General features: G+C 43.5%; 2 protein-coding genes across 3 annotated transcripts in view; one reads left to right on the top strand and one right to left on the bottom strand.

Moving 5' to 3' along the window:
* LOC146660124 (uncharacterized) overlaps nucleotides 1–21,454 on the bottom strand; it is a 220,847-nt gene that overhangs the window by 89,468 nt on the left and 109,925 nt on the right. The gene's annotated exons all lie outside the window — the stretch shown is intronic.
* The window catches only part of cxadr (CXADR Ig-like cell adhesion molecule), a 42,490-nt gene that overhangs the window by 16,725 nt on the left and 4,311 nt on the right, over nucleotides 1–21,454 (top strand). Inside the window, exons 2-5 of the mRNA XM_085419845.1 lie at nucleotides 13,765–13,937; nucleotides 16,899–17,103; nucleotides 20,126–20,281; nucleotides 20,372–20,494. Of these exons, the coding sequence (XP_085275971.1) occupies nucleotides 13,765–13,937; nucleotides 16,899–17,103; nucleotides 20,126–20,281; nucleotides 20,372–20,494 (657 nt within the window). The remainder of the gene's footprint in view (nucleotides 1–13,764; nucleotides 13,938–16,898; nucleotides 17,104–20,125; nucleotides 20,282–20,371; nucleotides 20,495–21,454) is intronic.

Raw genomic sequence — 21,454 nt, 5'->3', positions numbered from 1 at the left:
CTGAAGCTGTGGGACATCGATCCAGCAAGGAAAACTCATACTTGTGTTAGGTGTGTTTCCTTATACATCGCTGCCCAGCTGGGCCTCCCAGATGGATGTGTCTGAACTGTAGAGCTTTGCTTGTACCAGAAAACTTCTACAGTTTGCTAGTTTAAACTTTTCCACACCAAGGTAGGTAAACAGTTGTGTAGGTTGTCCTTCACTGACATAATCTACTGTAGCTGTAAGCCTGTTCGAGATGCCCTTATAAGCAGTGTTTGGCTGCAAGTACAGTCTACTCAGGGTTCAGACCTCTTTAGATGTCATCAGGAGCCATCGGGGAGTTTGCTTCTGAGGCAGGTTTCAGGCGGAAACACTCTGCTGCACTCACTGCACACTGAGCTGACCTTGACAAATCTTCTGCAGGTGGAAGCTTGTTTGTAGCATTTTTTCCCTTTTTCCACACAAGTCAGAGGCATGGAAACAGTTACAACTTGGAAATCAAAACAAAAACTTTGAGATGCTGTACTCCTTAGTTTCTTATCAACAACTGACCTTTTAAAATAAGACAACTAGTAAATCATCCATGCAAGAGAAAAATGAAGATATGGTGGAAAATATACCTGAGTATATGTGTGGGACACACTGCACTTGGTTAGCAATCGCTGCAAATGGAAATCAGGAATGTGCAACAAAATTCCATTCATGTTTTTAAAGCGGGTGATGGAAAGTTAAGAAACAACCACAGTGGCCTGTGGGCTGTCGGCACATGGTTTGGCGTGTTTAATGACTTGTTTATTAAAAATAGCGCTGTAAAGAAACATATCTGAGGGGTGCACTGTGGAGCGCGTTCGACAAAGCCAGGCTTTCTTTGCATCAGCTGGCTTATCAAAAGCTAAACTCCAGCCAGAGATGATGAGTGGTTGTTATCAACTTTCAGTGTTAGCCCAGGCTTTCTGCTTCCAGCTCAGATAAAAGGAACATCTACTTCTGCACAAAATAAACAGATTGAGACAGACAAGACTCGCTCATGAAGAATATAAAACATTCTTGCAAAAATCTCCCCGGGGTAAAAGATGCTAACGCATTCCTCTCATTTTATATTATACCACTGAGTTGCTTTATTTTGGACAAATGACAGTAAATGTTCCTTCCTTGTTTAAAAAAAACAGTTATCAAGGAAAATGCAGCTGTTCCCAAATCAAAATGAAGTGAATTCCTGAGGATTCCAGCTTTGAGTCAGTTGTCTTCTCTTTTTAAAGCCCTCTGGGTGGAGAATATTACAGTAAATTAGAAGCAGAAATACAGCATTTGTTACAAATAACGTATGTTAATTTATTTGTTGCTTTTTCATTGTAATCTTGCAGAGATAAGAGAGGTGTGTGCAGTCTCTGCTTCATGCTGTGAAGTCCAGTTTAATGTGGGCTCAACAAATATCGATAGAAAATGTGCCTGATGTTTTCTAAAGAAGTTTCTATTTATTTTATTTCTAATTAGCTGCCAAATTACATAACTGCAGCTCGTAGCGTTCCTCCTGGAATATTAGATGTGCTCAAATCTGAGCTCTGCTTCTTTGAATGGGTTTATCTCGACTGTCCAGACTCTCTGCTTCTCTTTGAGTTTGACGGGGTTATCTCACGCCTGCGTAAAGAACTCAACATGGAGAGTAAATGTCTTCATGCTATGTCATAACAACATTTGTAGGCTTTCCTCTTTTGTACTGGATCGCTGAACTAGTGCTGTGAGTTATTTTTAACATTCCCAGTTGTGTCCTGTCACTTAACGATGTATGTCAACAGGAGCGGTCGTTTGGAGCTCTCTCCTCATGTCGAGGCTGAGAGTGTGAGCTCTGGGCATGAATAAACCCAGCAGTCGTGGTTAAGCTGTAACAACTGACAGTGTTTGCCTGCAGCTTCCTACAGGGCCCACCACTCAGGTGCCTCGACTACACCTGCCTTCAAAACCTCACACTGAAGAAGACACTACAGCATTGAAGTATCAGGTCTGTGTTTATTTCCTGCGCTGAGCAAAAACTGAGAAAAGAAGGAGGATTATCTGTCTTATCTTTTAACAGCAGCCTTATCTGGATGTCCTGCAGCGCAGTTTCCCCCACACAGAGGACAGGAAGGGACTGTCTGTGTTGTTACACTTTCACAAAGACCTCATTCTGCCTGGTCAGGGCTGCTTTGGACAGGATGAGAGGGTTTAGTCAGAAGGGAAGTTAAAACTGCATTTGAAAAGGAATTGATGTTTTAGCAGTTATTACAAAGTACCTTTTTTCATGTGCTTTTTGCGCCGGAGTCCTCGGGCAACTTTCAACACCAATCAAATATGCTTTGAATAGATTGCACTGCAGTTGGCCCCGTTGCCTGTTAACAGCCCAGTGTGGGCTGGATATGCAACACATTTGAAACTGTGTACTTGTTCAGTGTCCAGAAGACCACCATCGTGTAATGTCCTTCAGGCAGGAGACCTAATTTTAGACCAGAACCTGGAGGAAATGGCATGAGCGTACCCAATGACAGCCTCCAGAAACAGCCATACGTTTCTCTGCGCTGCACTGAAAATAACTCGATACTTTAATCTAACATAGCAGAGGACAAATGTGATGCAATCAAAATGTCAGCTGAAATTCTGGTCTTTTACATCGCTGGTATATCAGCTTTCTGAGGAGACTGTGGTCAGATTTAAAGTTTTAAAACATGCTGCACTCCTCCTTGGATGAACAAGGGAGGAATCCAGGAATTCATTTGAAGTCATTTCTGTTTGAATTCTTGTTGTTTTTTAGCCGTTTCTGCACCGTCTGCAGTCTGGACCGACACCTTAATCCTTTTAATGGTTTAGGAGTGCACCGTAGGAGTCTTTAAGTCTCAGTAGGTCTTTACTTAACATACATGTTGTTTATGTGTGGCTGATTTATCCAAGCAGCTTTAAGTTGAGCAAAAACGGCATCTCTGCATTGAAGCCGGTACGGTGGGAATTGTTCTCAGAAGAATGAGGAAATATTGCAAGTCAGACTGAAGTTCTTCTTACTCTTTGTTATTACTCCCACTGAGCATGTTACAGTCATCCACCTCACCTCAGACTGAGCGATGAAACTGCTGATCTCTGAATTTTCCCACCTGGAGTTTTTTGGTGGAATTCCATCACTAATGATTGTGAAAGCAGGCTGGTTGTAATCCCTAATTTAGCTCAGTGTTTCAGGAGAAATGTTCTAGCGCGATGTTCACGCTCTGTTGCTTTAAGCTGACTTCTTGAGTGTTCACCTCTCTCACATAATGAATCACACCCATGAGAAAACCTTTTTCGTTCACGCGCATATTTTTGTCGTTTTCTGCATTGCAAGTGCTCGTGCGTGCGTTTGCGTGTTCTATAAGCCATCGAATCTGAATTGGCTTTTAAAGCTGTCTGCCCATCAACAGTCTGAATGTAGTAGTTGCATCTGCTGCGATTGTGTCTCAGTGTTTGATCAGCAGCGCTGCCTCCTGATCGCAGCTGGCTTTGTGCCCTGGGGCCCGGACAAAGGCGGGGGTGCCGGCAGAGGCCTGGTCTCTATCAGACATTTTATTTGTTTAGGGGGTCGAATAGGCAGCAGCATGGCCGTCCCCCGCTCGCATTCATAGAAACTCCTGTGTCAGGAGAGAGACACCCCATCAGTATATCCCACTGAGACATGTGGTTTTCATTTTGTTGTTCATAGTAAGCTGCTGGAAGCTTAGAAGACAAATACCTCCCTTCTATAAACATTGGCGTTTTTCCCCCAGCAGCCTCACCCAACCCTCATTTGTTATGTATTGCATTAAAAAGGTTTTGCTTCACATTCTTAACTGAACGTGTCAGTAAAGAGTATTGTGAAAATCAATGAAACACTGCGGCCATATTTGTATCCGGGCTGTACAGTAGACAAACGACGCATATTTTAACACGTGCAGCAGATGCAGGTTTGATGTTGTTGTTTAGCAACACGTACCTAACACACATGCCATCATTAACCACGGGCTCATGATTGATTTAAATCCTTCAGCTGATCCGCGGCATCTCTTCCTCCACTAATGGGAAGTAAATGTCAGCAGAAACGCATGAATGCGCGTGTGCTGTCATGAGGCATATTTCTGTTTTGCACCCTTTCTCAAGTCATGCAAAATGCTTTCATGTGTTAACTAATTGCTTGCAGAGATTGTTTTTTTGCCCCTTGCAAAATTAGTGGTACATGATTTTGTAATTATCCCTCTGGCTTCTGCGACTGGGAAAAAGTGTTCCTGCTGTTTCAGTGCAACAGCTATGTTTGCATCCAGGTGAAGGGTTTTTATTTTGTTGTTTTTATACCAAGACCCACCAAATGCGCTTGAAGCAGCTTTTATTATTTAGCTCCACTGTGTTTTGCCTCTTTAATGTTTTACTTTCCTCCTCACATGGCTACTCTGGCACATTTGTTAATGTTTCCCACGAGGATGTTATCAGTGGGTTATCTGTGTGCTGCTCCTTGGACTGGCGTATTGCCTATCAGCTTTATGGCATAGCCAGGCCCCACACTGTCACCACCTCACTCTGTCACTGGGCTTCGACAAATCCTGAAGGACACAGGCCTTTTATGTGTGTCCCTGTATGTGCCTGAGTCGGTTTCTACAGGTCTCAGAGATGGTGGAGATGATGGGCACTGTTATCTGACTCTTCAGACTGCTTGAGTTAATTTGCTCTCTTCTCACATGGGGTGTAGGGAGGAGGGGATTTGGAATGGGCCAGTATTGCTTTTAAAGCTTCGCATGTAGCTTTGCAGCAGTTCAGGATTGCAGAGAGTTAAGAAAATCCCCCATCCTGAACTTTGGAAAGGGGATTTTGGTGTCCACACATGCTTAGGAATTCTATGAGTGGTTCCAAGCCTGTGATGACAACTTAATTGTCCATTAAGGACAGAGCTAACGGAAATTGTCCTTTGTGGTCCCTTTCTTCTTTTGTTGCTTCCTTCCCATAGTTCCTTTATTCCCTCAGTAATTTAACATCGGTAATGGTGAGAGTCCAAATGAACTTAAATGTACGTGAAAAATAAAATCATTATTAGGGCTGCCACAAACGATTATTTTGATAGTCGACTAGTCACCGATTATTTTTGCGATTAGTCGACTAATCAGATCCATTGGACGTAAAACGTACAGCTTATTGCACCAGCAGCATCTGCTCTTATATAACTAGCATTAGCTGACAGCTTTAAGTGTTTAAGGTATGTGCTAACTAAAAATAAAGAAAAGATGATAGTTTATTAAATTTTAATGAAATTTGCAGATTGTTTTGGTAAAGTTTAATAAACTCCTTGCTATCTAAAATATAACAGGACACCGGAGTAAATTCTCCAGCATCTCACACTTCTGATAATCAGCTGTCTGCTTGACGTTTATTCAGCTGTGTAAAAACTATAACTTTAATCTCAGCCAAACCGATTCACTCAGGAACAAATAAAATACTAAAAAAGCCAAACAACAACATTTTTAAGTTATCTAAGTGACTTATATATCATGTTTAACCTGAGTAGCGAAAGACGGCGGTGGGTTTGAAAACGATTAGCCGGGAGTCCGGTGTTCTCACAGCTCTAGTGACCTAGCCCCCGGCTAGCTATCGAGCTAGTGGGTAACAGACGTCTCTGAAAACGTCGGAGCGCTTTTGAAAATATGTGGTGTCCTGATAAACTGAGCAGATATTTGAGGTTTACACAGCTACATTCTCGCCTAAAAATATGTTAAACGTGTATTTTGTGACCCAGAAAGAATAATAAGAGTAACATTAAAACTAACTCGCTGCCGCCATTGTTGGAAACTGAGCAGGGCCGCGCTATGAATTCTGGGACACAGCTTCTTCTTCTTCGGGGTTTAACGGCAGCTGGCATCGTTGTACATGCAGTGCTGCCATCTTCTGTTTCAGTCCGTTATTACACTCTTAAATCCTGCTACTCATTCCTGCGTCTTTTGGGATCTTACAAAGCTTCAAACGACGCGTCGACTATTAAATCAGTCGTCGACGATTTTGATAGTCGACGTAATCGTGACTAGTCGACTAATCGTGGCAGCCCTAGTCATCATCCTTAATCTGTTTTGAGCGGTTGAGTGATGTCATAAAATACCAGGATTGTTGGTCAGCCTCGCTTTTATAATTGCAGTAATTAAGAATTAGCGCCACATTAAATGCGCATAGACGGGTCACTAAATGGAAGCTTCACAGATACTGTATTAACCGCATCCCCCATAGGCTTGTGTAAAAGCTGTCAGACGACTGAGTAAAGTGCCTGTCATTCGTCACCCCTTCATCATTTAATGTCCAATTATGTCAAAACAGCCTTTAGGTCTTCCGCAATGGGGATTGATGCCTACTCTGTGTGGCAAGTGGAGCTTTCAGGCTGCATTACGGCACAATCAGTATGGTTCAACAGTCCCAGCCCTCTGCAACACTACATAAACTCCTGCCAAGCTCGCTCTCAGGGCACCCACATTGCTTCAAATTGAATAGCTCCAGCGGGAATACTAGGGCGAGCATTCAGAGCCGCCTTTTTTGAGCTGCAACCAAGTTATGAAGTTATCCTCTGCCATTCCCAACATAATTGATGTTCGTCAGCATTGTCACAGGGGATCGGCTTGCCTGTTTATGATGGGTAAAGCGTCTGTGCGGTTTAATGTGCTCATTCCAGAGCCCCACAGACTGCAAATGTACTGTAATGAATTGCTAATGTTCATCCCACCGTCATTGCCTCGCTGGAAAAATGTGCCACGTTTTTCAAAAGCTCTGTCGCCGCTGTTTGTTTGTTCTTGCGCATGAGATTATTTTCCTTTCACTCGGTTGGAAATAATACTTTTTAAGATTGTTTTAATGTTTGTTTTTGTGGTTTCCAATGAGCTCGACATATTCCACCCACAGTGCTGCTTATGAGGAAAAAATGTAAATTCATACATGCATGTCTTATTTGTCAGATTGTTTCCTCTGCCATGCACTCTTATATGTGTGTTTTAGCAGCAGGCTGCAATACATCAGACTTGATTGAAATATCAAAACACTTTAAGCTTACGTCAAACCAAATGATAGTGTAACTGCATTAAGGATATGCAAACCTTAAAGAAAGTAAATCTCACTGCAGCGTCATTCACCTCCTTCGTCTAGCCAGGCTTTATTTGTAGCTGTAGTGACTGAAATAGTTGCTGCCTTTATCTCTCAGACTTCACAAGAAGCTTATGGTGCACTCTGACCTGTGCCAAGACTGAGGGTCTTTAGTTTGGGTCAGGAGATGTTAGCTTAGCAAATGGCGGAGCTGCTCTTTGCACCACATGTTGTCTAGAAGAGGGGAAGAAAGAAAAAACTATAAAAGTGATAGTCATGCTTTGAAATTATGCACATGAGAAGCTAATCTGTTCTGACTTCAGATTAGGTTAGTAGTGGACGTTGCTGAGATTTATTATCTTAGAATTATCTTAAATTATATAGATTAAAATAGAGAAATTAAGTTGAAATGTGTAAATATAAAAAATTTGCCTTTTTCCATTTCTTTAAAAACATGTCTTTCATTTCTTTTGTGCATTTGAGTCTGAAAGTATATCATTCGAGGATACATTCACAGTCCTGAGTCACGGCGTTGGTGAGAGGTTACAGCTGTGGGTCGTCTGCTAATCGGAAGTTTTGCGGTTCAATCCCTGCTCCTCTAATCTGCGTTTAGAAGTATCCCCGGGGAAGATACTGAAGTAAGAAAGCGCTTTGAGTGCTCAAATGAGTGAGTGTTGAGTGTTCTGCTGGAGGTTTCTTCCTGTTAAAATGGAGTTTTTCCTTCCCACTGTCGCCAAAGTGCTTGCTCATAGGGGTCATATGATTGTTGGGTTTTTCTCTGTATGTATTATGGTAGGGTCTACCTTACAATATAAAGCGCCTTGAGGCGACTGCTGTTGTGATTTGGTGCTGTGTAATTAAAATTGAATTGAATTCAAGTAGAGTAGAAAACCGTTGTATAAATATCAGTCTATTCAAATATATACTGAGCTACTTCAGGTCGAAGGACTTCTGTGATTGTCACACGTTGGTTGGTGAAGTCCATTTAAAAACTGGATGTGAAGTAAGCAGCTGTTCTGCTGAGAATCCAAGAGACACATTTCCATCACACGATGGGCCCATCCTAAAACCTGCTTTATCGTTTTATTTTATTTTCACACTAATGAGAAGCATTAAAGCAAAAAAAAATCTAGAAAGCTTGTCTTGTCTTTTGCCTGTAGACTCAGTGTAATCATAACCAGAGACGTGTTTGTAGAGATGAAGAGTACAGAGTCCGAGACTCCTCCTGTTAAAGGGGACACTGATGGACAGCTGCTAATGTTGAGTTAGCGAGTGGGTGAATGAGGAAGCGCTGTATGGCCTGGCAAACTGACTGAAGTCTGTACTATGAGCCGGTGTCTGCACTGCTACTTTGTAATGAAACCACGTGGATGTCTGAGTCGGTTCGAGCCGCATAAACACTTTCAAATGCTGAAGTAACATCAACTTCTTTTTATGAATCTTCCTGCCGTGTCCTCCTACTTAACCTCTTTCTACCTCTCTTTACCACACTCGCTGGCTCGCTCACTTTCCCCCTCGCTTCCTCCCATGCAGTCTTTTAAGCACCACGGCAACCTTCTCGGAGGGATTGGTTGCCAGGAGACAGGATTCGCTCCCCATTGTATGCTGACAAAGGTGGCGGTGAGGTGGGGGGGGTTACAATCAGCAGGACTGTGGCGAGTTGGAGGCCTGTGGGACTGGCGCTTTACAATTACGGGTGTGTTGGAGACAGAGGCTGGGAGGGACAGAGAGGGGGATGAGTGAGTGAGATAGTGGTAGTGGGGGGGTACAGGGTGGAGCACGCTGACACCCTAAATTCCTTCTGCTCATTCATTCCTGGTCTCCCAGTAACCATGCTGGGTGTACTGCGTCAGACAGTGAGTCGCCCACGAATAGTTATTAGGATAGACTTTAATTAGCCAGCATGCACTCCCTCATTGCTCAGCTCTCCTCCTACATGCACACACAGCACACATCTTACTACAATGGCAGACTCTGAGCTCAAGGAAATAAATCTGTGGCTGGAGTCTTTGCATGACTGCGTTTACAACCAGCCCATTTTTCATAGTTTTCCTTGGAATTTAATGATGGCCTTCCTTATCACTCGATTATATTACCCTCAGGGAAGAAGGCCTGTTTACTTTTGCTCTGCTGCTGTTTCTCTTAATAAACACTGAAGCTCATCCTATATAAGCCGATGATTGTATACAGCACCGCTGCAGACTTTGACCTCAGTGAGATCATATCTGTTCTGATTGTGGTGTTTCACATCCTGAATACAGTATATGTTGCTCAACACTGTGTGAGCTGCAAACAGTGTGGTGTGTCTTGTGACATAAGGCATTTTTTTTCCTGTTGGTAATGTTGAGCAGGGCGATATGGCCAAAAATATTTATCACGATATATATTTGAAAATTTGCGATAACGATATAACTGACGATATAATTGATGCGAGACAAAATACAACTCCACAACATTACTAGCGCAAAAAGACAACCTTCCATTTATTTTCACTTAAACAAGAAGCTGGTTTTTATGTACATTAAAGCTTTATAAAAACGTAACAGTGCAAATGCAAATTCCTTGCTGAAAGTTTAACCAAAAGGCATTTCCAGTAGAAATGTGCTGACATATCCTGAGCATAACCATGTATAATATCCACTGAAGTTAAAAAGAGGTGCTTTGCAACATTAAACTGCAGTGTGCAGTACGTATTTTTCGGACCATAAGGTGCACAGGATTATAAGGCACATTAAGCGAAACAAAGCAGTCAGATAAATCAAACTTTATTAAACTCATTCTTCTTGCTTCCTCCACTTCTGTACCATTGATTCATTAATGCTGTATTCTATCACAGCTGCTCTATTCCCATGTTGTTGCAGTATATTAATGACTAACCTCGTATTGTGGATGGATTATCTCAGTTGTTCTCCTGACTGAAGTTTGGTCCGTTTACAGCATCCTGCCATGCGATTGCATTTGTCTCTAACCATGAAGAACCTTCACGTTAACTTTTATAAGTGGAAAAGTGTTAGTGTTCGTCCTCCAGCTTCACTGTTTATGTTATGCTAACATAGCTGTGTCGCTAGCGATCACGTAGCACATCATTATATACCAGCTAGCCCAACTTCAGTAACCCTACAAACGTCACTGCTGTTTAGTTTTCTGTCTTCATTTATGTTGGAAGTGATAGCAGAGCTGTACGTTTGATTTTTTTTCAGAAATCTCTCAGTCAGAACATGCTATATCATGCTTAGGTAACTAGCGAAACTAGCGAGCTAACTTCCGCTAGCTTCCTGCTAACTTCTAACTCCGTTAAATGTAATAACTTTTGTTTTCATGGATGCCTGGAAGTTAAACTTCATAGTTACACCTGGTAAAGCAGCAATGCTGATCGTTTTATTAAAGATGAAAGAATTTAGACAGTTTTTAACTCTTAGTGATGCTGCAGTGTTGTTTGACCTGAAGCATACGGAGTTTAGGACCCAGATTACTCCCAGATTTAAGAGCATCTTAGTCCGACAAATACGACAATAACGACGGCCGCTTGCATGTTCTGCAAAAAAATGTGCTTTGTCGTGTATCTGACGGACAAACACCAAACCAGTTCCACATCACGGAAGTTGCACCATTTTTACAAACCAATTCTGGTTCATCTGTTTCACTCAACAATCGGCCATGTGCGTATGAAAACAAAGGCACTGCGCATGCGCGTTTTACTCCCATTCTATCGCGATATTTCATTTTCCTATCGTTGCCTAACATTATACCGGTATTACCGTGAACGGTATAATATGGCCCAGCCCTAGTTGAAATCATAACAATGAGCTCAACTGAGATGTCCTAGTGTATTTCTAATACACCCAGTGGGTAAATATTATTGATTTGTGGTCTTAAAGGCCCTGAAAACATCTTTTCACACTCACGGCTCAGTTAAAGTTTTTATGTATGGGGCAGATTCTTGTCAGTGATTGAAAGAAGATGGGGCCCAGCTAACGTGATGCCATATGCTGTGTGCTGTCGCACTCACAAGTCCTGATGTAGCAGATTGTCTGATTTTAAAGATGTTTCAGAGCTTTATTTTCAGCACATGCTTTGATCTAATTTGTTTTGTCATTTTTGGGCCGCATCAAACAACATGTTAGCATGCGGCCGTGAGTATGTGCATGAGCTGCACTGTTGTGTGCAATGTTGTGTGTACACGGAAACACGGCTTTAATCAGACACAGGTGAAGCCAGTAAACTGCTGCATCCCTACTTGTGACATTCATCATCATCTATCACTTTTAGAAAGGTAGAAATCTCCCGTGCATGCTGCCTCTTACATCAAATCCAGTCTGTTTTTTGCTTTCATTAAGTCTAAAACTGTCATTTACCCGCGAGAGATCTCTGCTGGCGACCTGAGCGGCGCCGCTTCTACATACGCAGACTCTGCTGTTAGCTACAATAGCAGGAGGAAATAAAAGCTCAAATTCACTGCTGCTCATGGCAACTAGACCAACAAGTCTATTGCAATATGGCAAAACTCATGGGCACACCCCGGCTCTCTCCATTGTTTTATGTCTAAATGAAGCTTTGGAAAACAGTGACATGGAAGAGACGCTTGGATGACACTCTGGCGCTTCAACAGATCATTAAAGCTAGTTACGTTACACATTTAATGTCTGAAAAGGGCTTATGAATACTCAGATTACCTTATTTGCATTGCACTTCCTCTACTGGAGTTTATACTTCCTGAAGCAGGATTAAATGGATTTATATCATTGTTGGGGGGGGGAAGCTGTGTCTGCATGTTGGGCTTGATGAAGAATTAAGAATACACTACCTGTGTTTTCTTTATCATAACATATTCTGTAGCCTATCACAGAATATGTTGTCATGGAGGTGTACAGGCAATCAAATGTGTCTGCCCGTTGAAGGTAAAATATCCTGAAATGGCATTTTTTCTCATTTGTGTGGTGCGTAATGAAAAAGGCCTCTAGCTGCACTGTAATTGAAACAAATGCTACCCAAGGCTCCAGATAGCTGCCATCGATTCAACAGGTGCATCATTACTCATCAGAGAAAGCAGTCGCTGCGATAAACCATTCCAGCTGATTGTTTTTCTCTCCTCTCTAAGCAACTTTAAAATGTGCTGCAGCTTCTTTAAGTGTTTGATGAATCGACACGGCGTTCCTTAATGCAGATGCCAGGCTGAGTATCCGCTTTGACAGTGACAGACACATATCTAGCTTTTCTCTATTTTGCTTCCCATTTCTCGTGCTTCTGCTGAAGGCGGCGGATTGTTCCCATCAAGGGCATCTGTCAAAATCTGTGGGCCGAAACAACCAGCTGCAGCCCCGGTGGCCATGGGAATAAAACTGAGCTTGTGCTATCATATCAAGTGCTCACATTCTCTGAGCTTCAGCAGTAGTGGGTTGGAGTCAGATTGTGACACTCTGTATGTGTTTAAGTTTCATTCTTTCGTCTGCCACAGGGGCATGAAGCCACTGAGGGACGGGGACTTGACTTGTAGCTAACGCTTTCTTTACCTTGAGAGCCTGGAAAACATATTTCCCCTGCAGTGAGCTGTCTCGATGTTAGAATTGCCACAATAGATATCCTGGTTAACCCTACTGTATGATGACATTGAAACGTCGGGGTTAGGCATCCGCGATCAGCTGGTTTGGATAACAGAATACTTTGAAGGTTAAACGATGAATTGTAGTGGTCGTAGTAACATCTACACCTTGGAAGCTGATTTTTTTTTCCTTCCTTTGATTTTAATTTTTGCTGTTAATGTGTGTAAACAGTTGCCAGGTTTGGCTGCTGTTCCACCAAATACGTGTGCAGATTAGTCCGCTCCATCTGTCAGTTAGTATATGAAAGGAGCTAAAATGAGATGCAGATGTCGCTATGGACCCAGCAGATACATTTAGTTACATGTGTTTGATGCTATTTTGCAGTATTTTTAAGTGTAACACGTTTAAAGCACTTTTTCGCAGCAACATATTGAGATAATTTTTTTTTTTAAGAAGTTCTCCCCCTGCTCGTTGGTTGGACGGTGGCAAGCTGTCAGAAGGATTTTAATACATTGAGGCGGCATGTGACAACTCCAGTCTCTATGGGCTGTGCTCCTGCTGGAGCTTAAATCTCTTATTGAATAAAAAAATCTTAACCCAGATGATGTCGCCCTGGAAATTATGTTTATTCATTCTAAGAATAAATGCTTAAGAGGCTGCTTCAGTTTGTCGTTATTATTATCACCATTCGTTCAGCTAAGCTACGATCTGCTGCGTTAGTCTTGCTTTACATTGTGCAGATGTAAAGAATATATATATCTGAGACAAAGAAAGATACAAACATGACATGAGTTGTAAAGAACAGAAAAGCAAAAATAATTTCTTTTGCTGTTTTATATTTATTTTTTGTTTTTCTGTCAGTAAATTTAAACCCTTTATGCTGTGATGCAGTGTTTTTAGCACAAGGCTTGCTCTCTTTACTGAAGCTTAGTGCAGTCACCCTTATCACAGACTCTAAGCTCTTTGGTCTCAGAATAAAAACTCCTGTCCTAATTATGAAAAACATGCTTTATTCTCATTTTTTCTTTCAGATGATGTTAAACAGAATATAAAGTCACCTCCAAAACTGTCAGTAAGCTCACAGTTAACAGCTCTTGCAAACGTAGTTGTCCTTGTGTTATTGTATATGTTGCCGTTTGTGACTTTAATTAATGTTCTTTGCTTCCAGGGTTGACCTCAGGTCTAGAGATCACATCATCTTCAGCGTCTACGCCCACAGAGGTGGCCAGCGGACAGAGCGTGAAGCTGGATTGCCAGTTCACTCTGGCTTCTGAAGATTCTGGACCGCTGGATATTGAATGGAGCTTGGTGGCGTCTGACAACCAGAAAGACGACCAAGTGGTAAGTGTTTTAAAATGAAAATATGTGTGTGCTGTCCTTAATTCACGACGGTCTCTGGGCTATGAAAAGAGCTTGGGAAGCTTGAAGCCCTGACAGCACGTGGAGATCCTCCATTTAATGGCAGCCTCGTTCAGTGTTTAAATGTGAAGCCATGAGGAATATTAACTATGTCTGAATGAAAGAATGCCATCACTTTAACAGATGAAGCCAGCGGAGTGCCTGAAACAGCCTTTAGAGATGGTTTCTACTGTGGGACGGTCCTCTCCCGTGGCTCTCTGCTCTGCCACCTGTCACAAAGCTTTTTCATCCCTCTCTCCTTTTTTTCCTCCTTCCCTTGCGTTCTATGGCTTTTTTGTGAGCCAAATGTTATAAATGGGTCACAGCCTCATCATTAGGCATTTCTGTCCTCCACCCACTGTTGTTTCTGTCTGCAGTCCCAACCAGCCCCCCTCTCAGTCAGGTAGAACTGACTGTCTGCACAGTTTTGCCTTTAACTCTGTTTCTTTTTGCTGTGGCTCATTAGCTGGAGTGTGGGAGGAAATACACGTTCCTAGTATATTTGTGATTGTCATGATGAAAGCTCATTGCGAGCACTTTCAGCATGTCTCGTTTTTGTATGAACTGGCCTCTTCCTTGTGTCTGAATACAGCTGCAGAAATATATCAAATATCCCCAAAAAGCCTTTGATTCCACAGTTTATTGTCTTTATTACGTGCCATTTTGCTGGCTCCAGTGTCCACATGTGTTAATGTTTCCAAACCTTTGGAGGGATTTGGACAAGTCGGACGTCTCTCTCTGAACATATTTGTTCTCCTTGACCTATCAGATTTTTCTCGCTACATACGCACGCTCAGATTTGTGTAGCCGTTAACCAAACATAAAGCACATTAATGTGCTTTATGTTTGAGCTTTTCTCAGCATCGATGTAGTGGCAGCGCCTTTTATTTGACACATCCTACATATCGTCAGGATCTTTTTCAGGGTGGTGAAGCATAGCTAATGCATCCTGCTTTGTTAGGCCTCAGTGTGAGATGCCAGACATGCCTACAGTATCAGTCATTTGCATTTGGCTCTCATTGCCTGGCTACAGAGCTGCTGAAGGGAGGGCGTGCCCTGACTGAGTATTCACCACCAACGTGAAAACAACAGCAACAGAAAACAATTACGAAACCTGATGTCAGCAGAGAAAGAGCACGCAGCTCTATCACACAACCTGCTTCCTTTATCTTTGAGTGTAACAGCAGAGCCTTTTGTTTGTTGACGTTATTGAAATGGGAATTTCTGTATATTGAAGGATTTGTGTGTAAAAATGTGACAAGGTTTGGTGAAAGTTGAATCGTTTCTATTCAGAAGCTCATGGACGTGTTTTGTTGGACATCTTCAGGTAGAGGTTGAGCGCTAACCTCGTGAATCGGTTTGAGCTCGTCCCCTGAAAGGTGGCGGCGGCAGCACGTTGAGCCATCCGAGTCAGCAGCCTCAGTGGGAGCGCAGAGACAGAAGGGTGCTCCCCTTCAGCTATGCAGGTTGTTTAGATCATACAGGTATTGCTGCTGTGTGCTTTGCCTCTCAAATGAGCTGCAGCTTTTCCTCTTTCACTCCCCGAGTAACAGCGTCACATGACGATGATGTCATCTCAACGTGTGCTCCGTGAAACTGGCCAGTAGAGCTCTTCTTACCTCTGCAGCGGCCTACCGTTCAGTCACATTGAATGGTAGGCCAGCTGGCGCTTGCATCGTTACACAGCCTACCTGTTGTGAGATGCAGCACTTCTGTCCTTCTCCAGCTGGTCTAGTCATTTGCCCTTTATGGTTTCATGATCTTTTTTTTTTTTTTTATTATTCTCAAGGTTATTGTGCAGTTTATTTCTTTATTATTTTAGCTGGAGGTGTGCATGTGCATAAGTACTCCCATCTGTGAAGTAGTTGAGCCCAAGTGAGAGCTCTTGTCTGGCTGAGCTCGGGGCAATTTAATTTCCTCTTCACCGTGGTCTCATCTCGCCCATCTCTGTTATTGCTGCTGATGTTGTGATCCCCAGTGAAGTCAGAAGGATAGGTTTTCCTCCCCTGAGAGCCAAGAGGAATTTTACCACAATTACCTGTTTACATGGCTAATACGTACAAGATGAACACAGCGGGCACTGCGAGTTCGCCTGTCTCGAGAAGCCAGGCGTCCAGTTGGGAATTGAGAGGCAGGGCGAGTCGGCGTAGGCACATTAGAAGCTCGCTGACTCGTTCCCTTTGTTTTGTGCCTTGTGCTTCCTTTCAGTGCTCTGCTTCCTCTGATAGGTTCATTATTCCTCCTCTCCTCCTGCCGCCTTAACTTTCTCTCTGCTCGTCTCCACTCTGGGGTATTGCTGTGTCTGCTGTTGATCATGGCACAGAAAAGCCTGCTGATGACTGTCTCCATGGAAATGTGTAGAAGATGCCAGCGTCTGTGAAAGAGACTGAAAACTCTTTTCATTGTTTGTGTTTCTTGTAGCCTCTGTTCTTTTTCTGTGTGTTTCTGTTCCCCCCCTCCACTATCTGCCCACTTCTAGCTACAAAGCCTCTCATTAGCTCCACCTGGCCTTTATTTCTAGGCATTTCCTTGCTGCTTTCAAGACCCAGACAGTTGTGTGCGTGTGTGTGGTGAAGTGGTTGGATAGAATTGGGAGCTTTGTTGACACAGCAGGTGTTGATTTAGCTCCACAGTGCTGGCTTTGTTTGTTCCACCTTCATTCTTCTTACGCACAGAAAGGGCAAAACAGCAGAGGCTGGCAGGCTGAAGTGCAGCGCAGAGATAAGAGACTGTCCTTTATTGCTTCTGTGCATTTCAGCTGGTTCAGTAAACAAAGCCAATGCTTGCAGGAAGTAAACAACTTTCGTCTCAGCGGCTTTGTTCACTTTCTTTTTCTAGCAGAGTCTGTTTTATGTTTTCTTTGGTTTAAATGTGAATCTTTCCTTTGCTTTATTTCCAAAACAGATCATTTTGTACTCTGGCGACAGAGCCTACGAGGACTACGATACACCCGTCAAAGGTCGGGTCCACTTCAATTCGCCCGATCCGAAGAATGGCGACGCCTCAATCAACGTTCTAACGGTGAAGTCAACGGACACCGGCACCTACCAGTGCAAAGTGAAGAAGGCCCCTGGTGTCCGCAACAAGAAAATGCAGCTGCTTGTTATGGGTATGTAGGACGCTCACATTAGCATCAGGCTAGCAGTGTCCTAGCACTGTTTTTCCCTCACAGGGTCAATTCTCTCTGCCTCTGCTGTGGAAACGCAGCAGATCATACGCCCTTTGTCCACTTTGGCTGTTTTGATGTAATCCTTCCTAAGAGAGCATGACCTTCCCTGTGGCTGTAGAGCATTGCCCCTACGCTCGCCGCGATGGTGTCTAAAAGGATTATTCAGACATTCGAAAATATTTTTTTCTGTATTTTACCCATTTTAATACCTGCTTTGTACAATTATAACGTCAGTCAGGAAAAGTTATGCTTTTCCACTTAGAAACCTTAATTAACGGCTGAGCTAGCGACTGCATTGCTAATTAATGAAAAATTCCACTGTTACAAATCAGGCTGAAAGGAAGTGAATGCGCTCAGCTGTTGTTTTTATTGCACAGAGTGAGATGGGTGACACATCATAGTTGTATAAGTCAGACGATTCAGTCCCGAGGCAAACACACTCACAGTGGCCTCACTGGTCAGTCAGGCAGCTAAATGATGTTGAAAGTGAATCGCCTCCCGAAACCAGCTCGCTATTTGCATGTGGGGAAAAACAGCCTACACGTGTAACACTAGTGTGTGTGTGTGTGTGTGTGTGTGTGTGTTGTGGGATAAGCTGTGTATTTAGCTGCTGTGGAAGCTCTGTTATCAGCACAGTTTCTGTTCTAAAGATAGGACGAGCTCCAGAAATGGCTGCCTCTCCCGCTGACGCGATATCGTGAAGAAAAGCGAGCGCACCGCACCGACTAGCTCAACCAGAAAAACACGAGTTGGTGAGAAGCAAACTTGTGATGCTGCAGCACAAAGCAGTTCTCTAATAAAGGGTGAATGCTGCAGATAATTTGGCCAAAAAATGTGGCAGCATCTGACTCGAGAGGCATCGACGAGGCCTTCGGGGGGGCAAACAGAAAAACTTAGTCACTGCTTGAGTCGTCGCTAATACGTTTGACTGCGCATATGCTGTGATAGCTTCTCCTGCCAGCTATGCTTCTACATTTTTCACCAGTGAGGGAGATTTTTAAATTCTCATTTGTTTGAAATTTTGGTTAGTGTTTGAAAAAAACAGCCTAGTGTCGTATGAAACAGGCTGCATGCAGCACAGGCAGTGGTTGATCTTATGATGCATGAACCTGCTGTGTTTTATCCACCTGTTTCTACAGATCTGTTACAGTTACACTGCCTCCTGTTAAAGTATTAACGAAACGTACGCTGCTGTTCTAGCTATCCTCCTTATTTTAATCATTTGACTTGTTCATTCTGAGCTGCTGTGGATAAGGGCATCGGCTAATGAATAAACATGTAGTGAGGCTGAAATCCGGATAGCTTTAGCTGCGAGTGCTTGTGTGTGTTTGAGAGACCGCTCGAGGCTACAGGAGCTGACAGGCTGCTAGTTGTTGACCCCAGGGGTAGAGGATGTTAAAAGGAGAGGTGAGGACATCTTGCCTGCTCTGCATTTTACCTTGAGGTTGATGTTGTCACGAGGTGGATGGTCCCCAAGAGCAGGGCAGACGTGCACATGTGTGTCTGTGTGCATGAACATAAGCCGACCTGAGTATATCTACTGGGTTTTTGCCGTGGTTTGTCACGATCGCTGCCATGCGCGCACACATGCTCACACCTGCAGTGTACATGGTGTCCAGGTGCTGTGCACAGGGTAGCATGCCTCGTTGTGTATTCTCCTCCGGTTGCAGCAGGACATTGAAGTTAACAGGAGGAGAGTACCCACCTGCAGTTCAGCGCTGCACGTCAGCATCTCTAACAACTGTTTCTGACTAGGCCCCGCCTATGCTCTCGGCAGCCAATCACTCGGCCCTGCCCGTGTTCAGACAATCCTCATCACATCCAGCTCAAAGCTCAACAGCCGATCTCATTAATTCAGTCTGCCTGGCCCGCGAGTCGCTTATATTTCACTTTACCGTTCCACATTTAGCAAAGTTATTTGTGAAGCGGTGCATCTCCTGTCTGTAATGCATACCAAGATCTGTTTTTCTCTTTTCCACACACCTTGTGCACATAATAAATCTGTTCATTTAACGCAGTAGGGCCGCCTGTATCGCGTTGTCTCTGTGCTCTTCCAGCCTCCTTTTGACCTCATCATTCAGGAGAATGAAATCGGCTCAAAGGACAGAAGCCCTAAAAAAAGAGGAGCTGTGCGTTTCAACGCTCAGATGTGTTGACTTGACTTTCACCTTTAAAAGACGCTTTTAAAAATGTCATAACTCACTGACATTTACTGTGTGTGTGTGTGTGTGTGTGTGTGTGTGTGTGTGTGTGTGTGTGTGTGTGTGTGTGCGAGCGAATGTGTGTCTGCAGCAAAGTGCAGGCCAGAGACTTGGGAGCCACGCAGCCTTGGCGTCCATCACTCTACCATCTGTCCATTAGCACCTGCTTCATGTGTGCTCTCCTGCTTTCTGTTTTACCCCCTCTAACCTCGCCCTGTCTGTTTATTAGATCGGGAGGGGCACTCAGTGCTGTCAGTGTACTGTTAATCCTTATGGTTATGCCTGCTAAGCTCCTCCCTTCCCGCCTGGCACCTGGTTCAGATCTGTAGAGCCCCGCTCCAGACGCCATTACAGCACCGTGAAGTCGGCGTCCTGACAGTGAACACAGAGCACAGTCTGTGGCCTTAGATTTCCTCTGTCCAAACATTACCCGTCACTTTCTCTCCCTCCTCTCACTCACCGCGTGTCTGGGCTTGTTTTCGAATCAGTCTCATCTCTTACCAACACCCCGACTGAACGACAGCACACGTGTGCTTGCGTGTCCACTGACGCAGCGCCTTTCTTCCACACGATTATCCTGAGTGACAGCTCTTAATAACTACAGATGTATCAATTACTCTGATTACTGCTCTAATTTGTCAGATGGGCGCTGCTTTGAGTGAGGGAGGAAACTCAACTTTAGAGCTACACAATACACAGACGCACACTGTAAGATTGGAAAATCACTGGGTTGGCTTCCTCTGCCTCTTTGCTCTCCACAGAGAAGCCGTCCAAGCCCAGGTGCTACACTGAGGGCTCCACACATGAAGGCAAAGACGTTGTGCTGAGGTGCACATCTGATGCAGGAAGCAAACCCATGAAATACAGCTGGGAGAAGACTACTGGCAGCAAAGTGCTGCCCGCCTCCTCAGTGCTGGGTAATGCAGCTTTTTACAAGGTCAAACCGTTCAAAGGTCCTGCACATAACTGTTTGTGTTTAACTCTGTCATTTTTCACTGTTTGTTTAGATCCTGTGTCAGGCACAGTCAACGTGAAGAATGCATCTGCCAGTGCATCTGGCACGTATCGCTGCACCGCTACCAATCGCGTTGGCGCCGAGCAGTGCGTGCTCGATCTCAGCGTGACAGCTAGTGAGTACCCAACCGTCTTAATTAGTGTCTATTCAGTCCATTTCACATGTAGAGCTCCCTGTATTCTGGTGTTTAATGATCAGGTTTGGAATAGTCGGAGCAGAAGTTTAAAAGGTTTTCCCAAGGTTATACCCCGTGAGCTGCTCTCGCTTTTAGGACAGCGTTTATACCTACATCAAGGGTGGGGAACTCGAGGGCCGGTGTCCTGCAGGTTTTAGACGTGTCCTTGATCCAACACAGCTGATTTAAACGGCTATACAACCTACTCAACATGTCTCGAAGGTCTCCAGAGGCCTGGTAATGAAAACAGTTGATTCAGGTGTGCTGACTCAGGGTGAGATCTAAAACCTGCAGGACGCCGAGTTCCCCACCCTGACCTATGTTAACAGTATAAACTGTTAAAAAAGGAGGAAAAATCAACACCGACCATCTTGTTGGAATCTTTAGGATGGTGAATATGACGACGTGCTATTTGTTCAAGACAAAAACAGGTCACCATGGCATTAAAATGTATTTATAACATAATTATAGATCGATGTCATTCTTCCTCTTATCAAGTTGTAGAATAGTCTGTAAATCTTTAAAACACGGGGGAGGACGTCAGTGATGTAAATCCTATATATAAACACTTTGCACCTTAATTTCTGTGCTTATTTGCTTTGTTGATATTCAGTAAAAGTTGCTGATTTTATTACTGATCAAATAATCTTCTTGCTTACAGGACAACTGTTACTTATTCTACTGACTCTGTCCTGTTTTGCAGTTGAGTCGGGCTTTGTTTGTTGTCTTGTTTTTATTGGTTTGTTCTTTTTAAATGTTAGTGTAAAAAGTGTTTGTGGGAAAACTGCTGTTGCTGTAGCGTGTGTCACTAGATTATGAAAAGTTTTCCTCAACATACAAAGTAAAGGTGAGTGCATGAAAAGCCTCCAAGGTTATTATAACAGGAAACGGATTGCCAGG

This window comes from Rhamphochromis longiceps, linkage group LG10 (genome assembly GCF_057381845.1).
Source record: "Rhamphochromis longiceps isolate RC_006_pf linkage group LG10, R_longiceps_female_GT1.1, whole genome shotgun sequence".
NCBI lineage: Eukaryota > Metazoa > Chordata > Actinopteri > Cichliformes > Cichlidae > Rhamphochromis > Rhamphochromis longiceps.
This window is presented reverse-complemented; position numbering and strand designations above follow the sequence as displayed.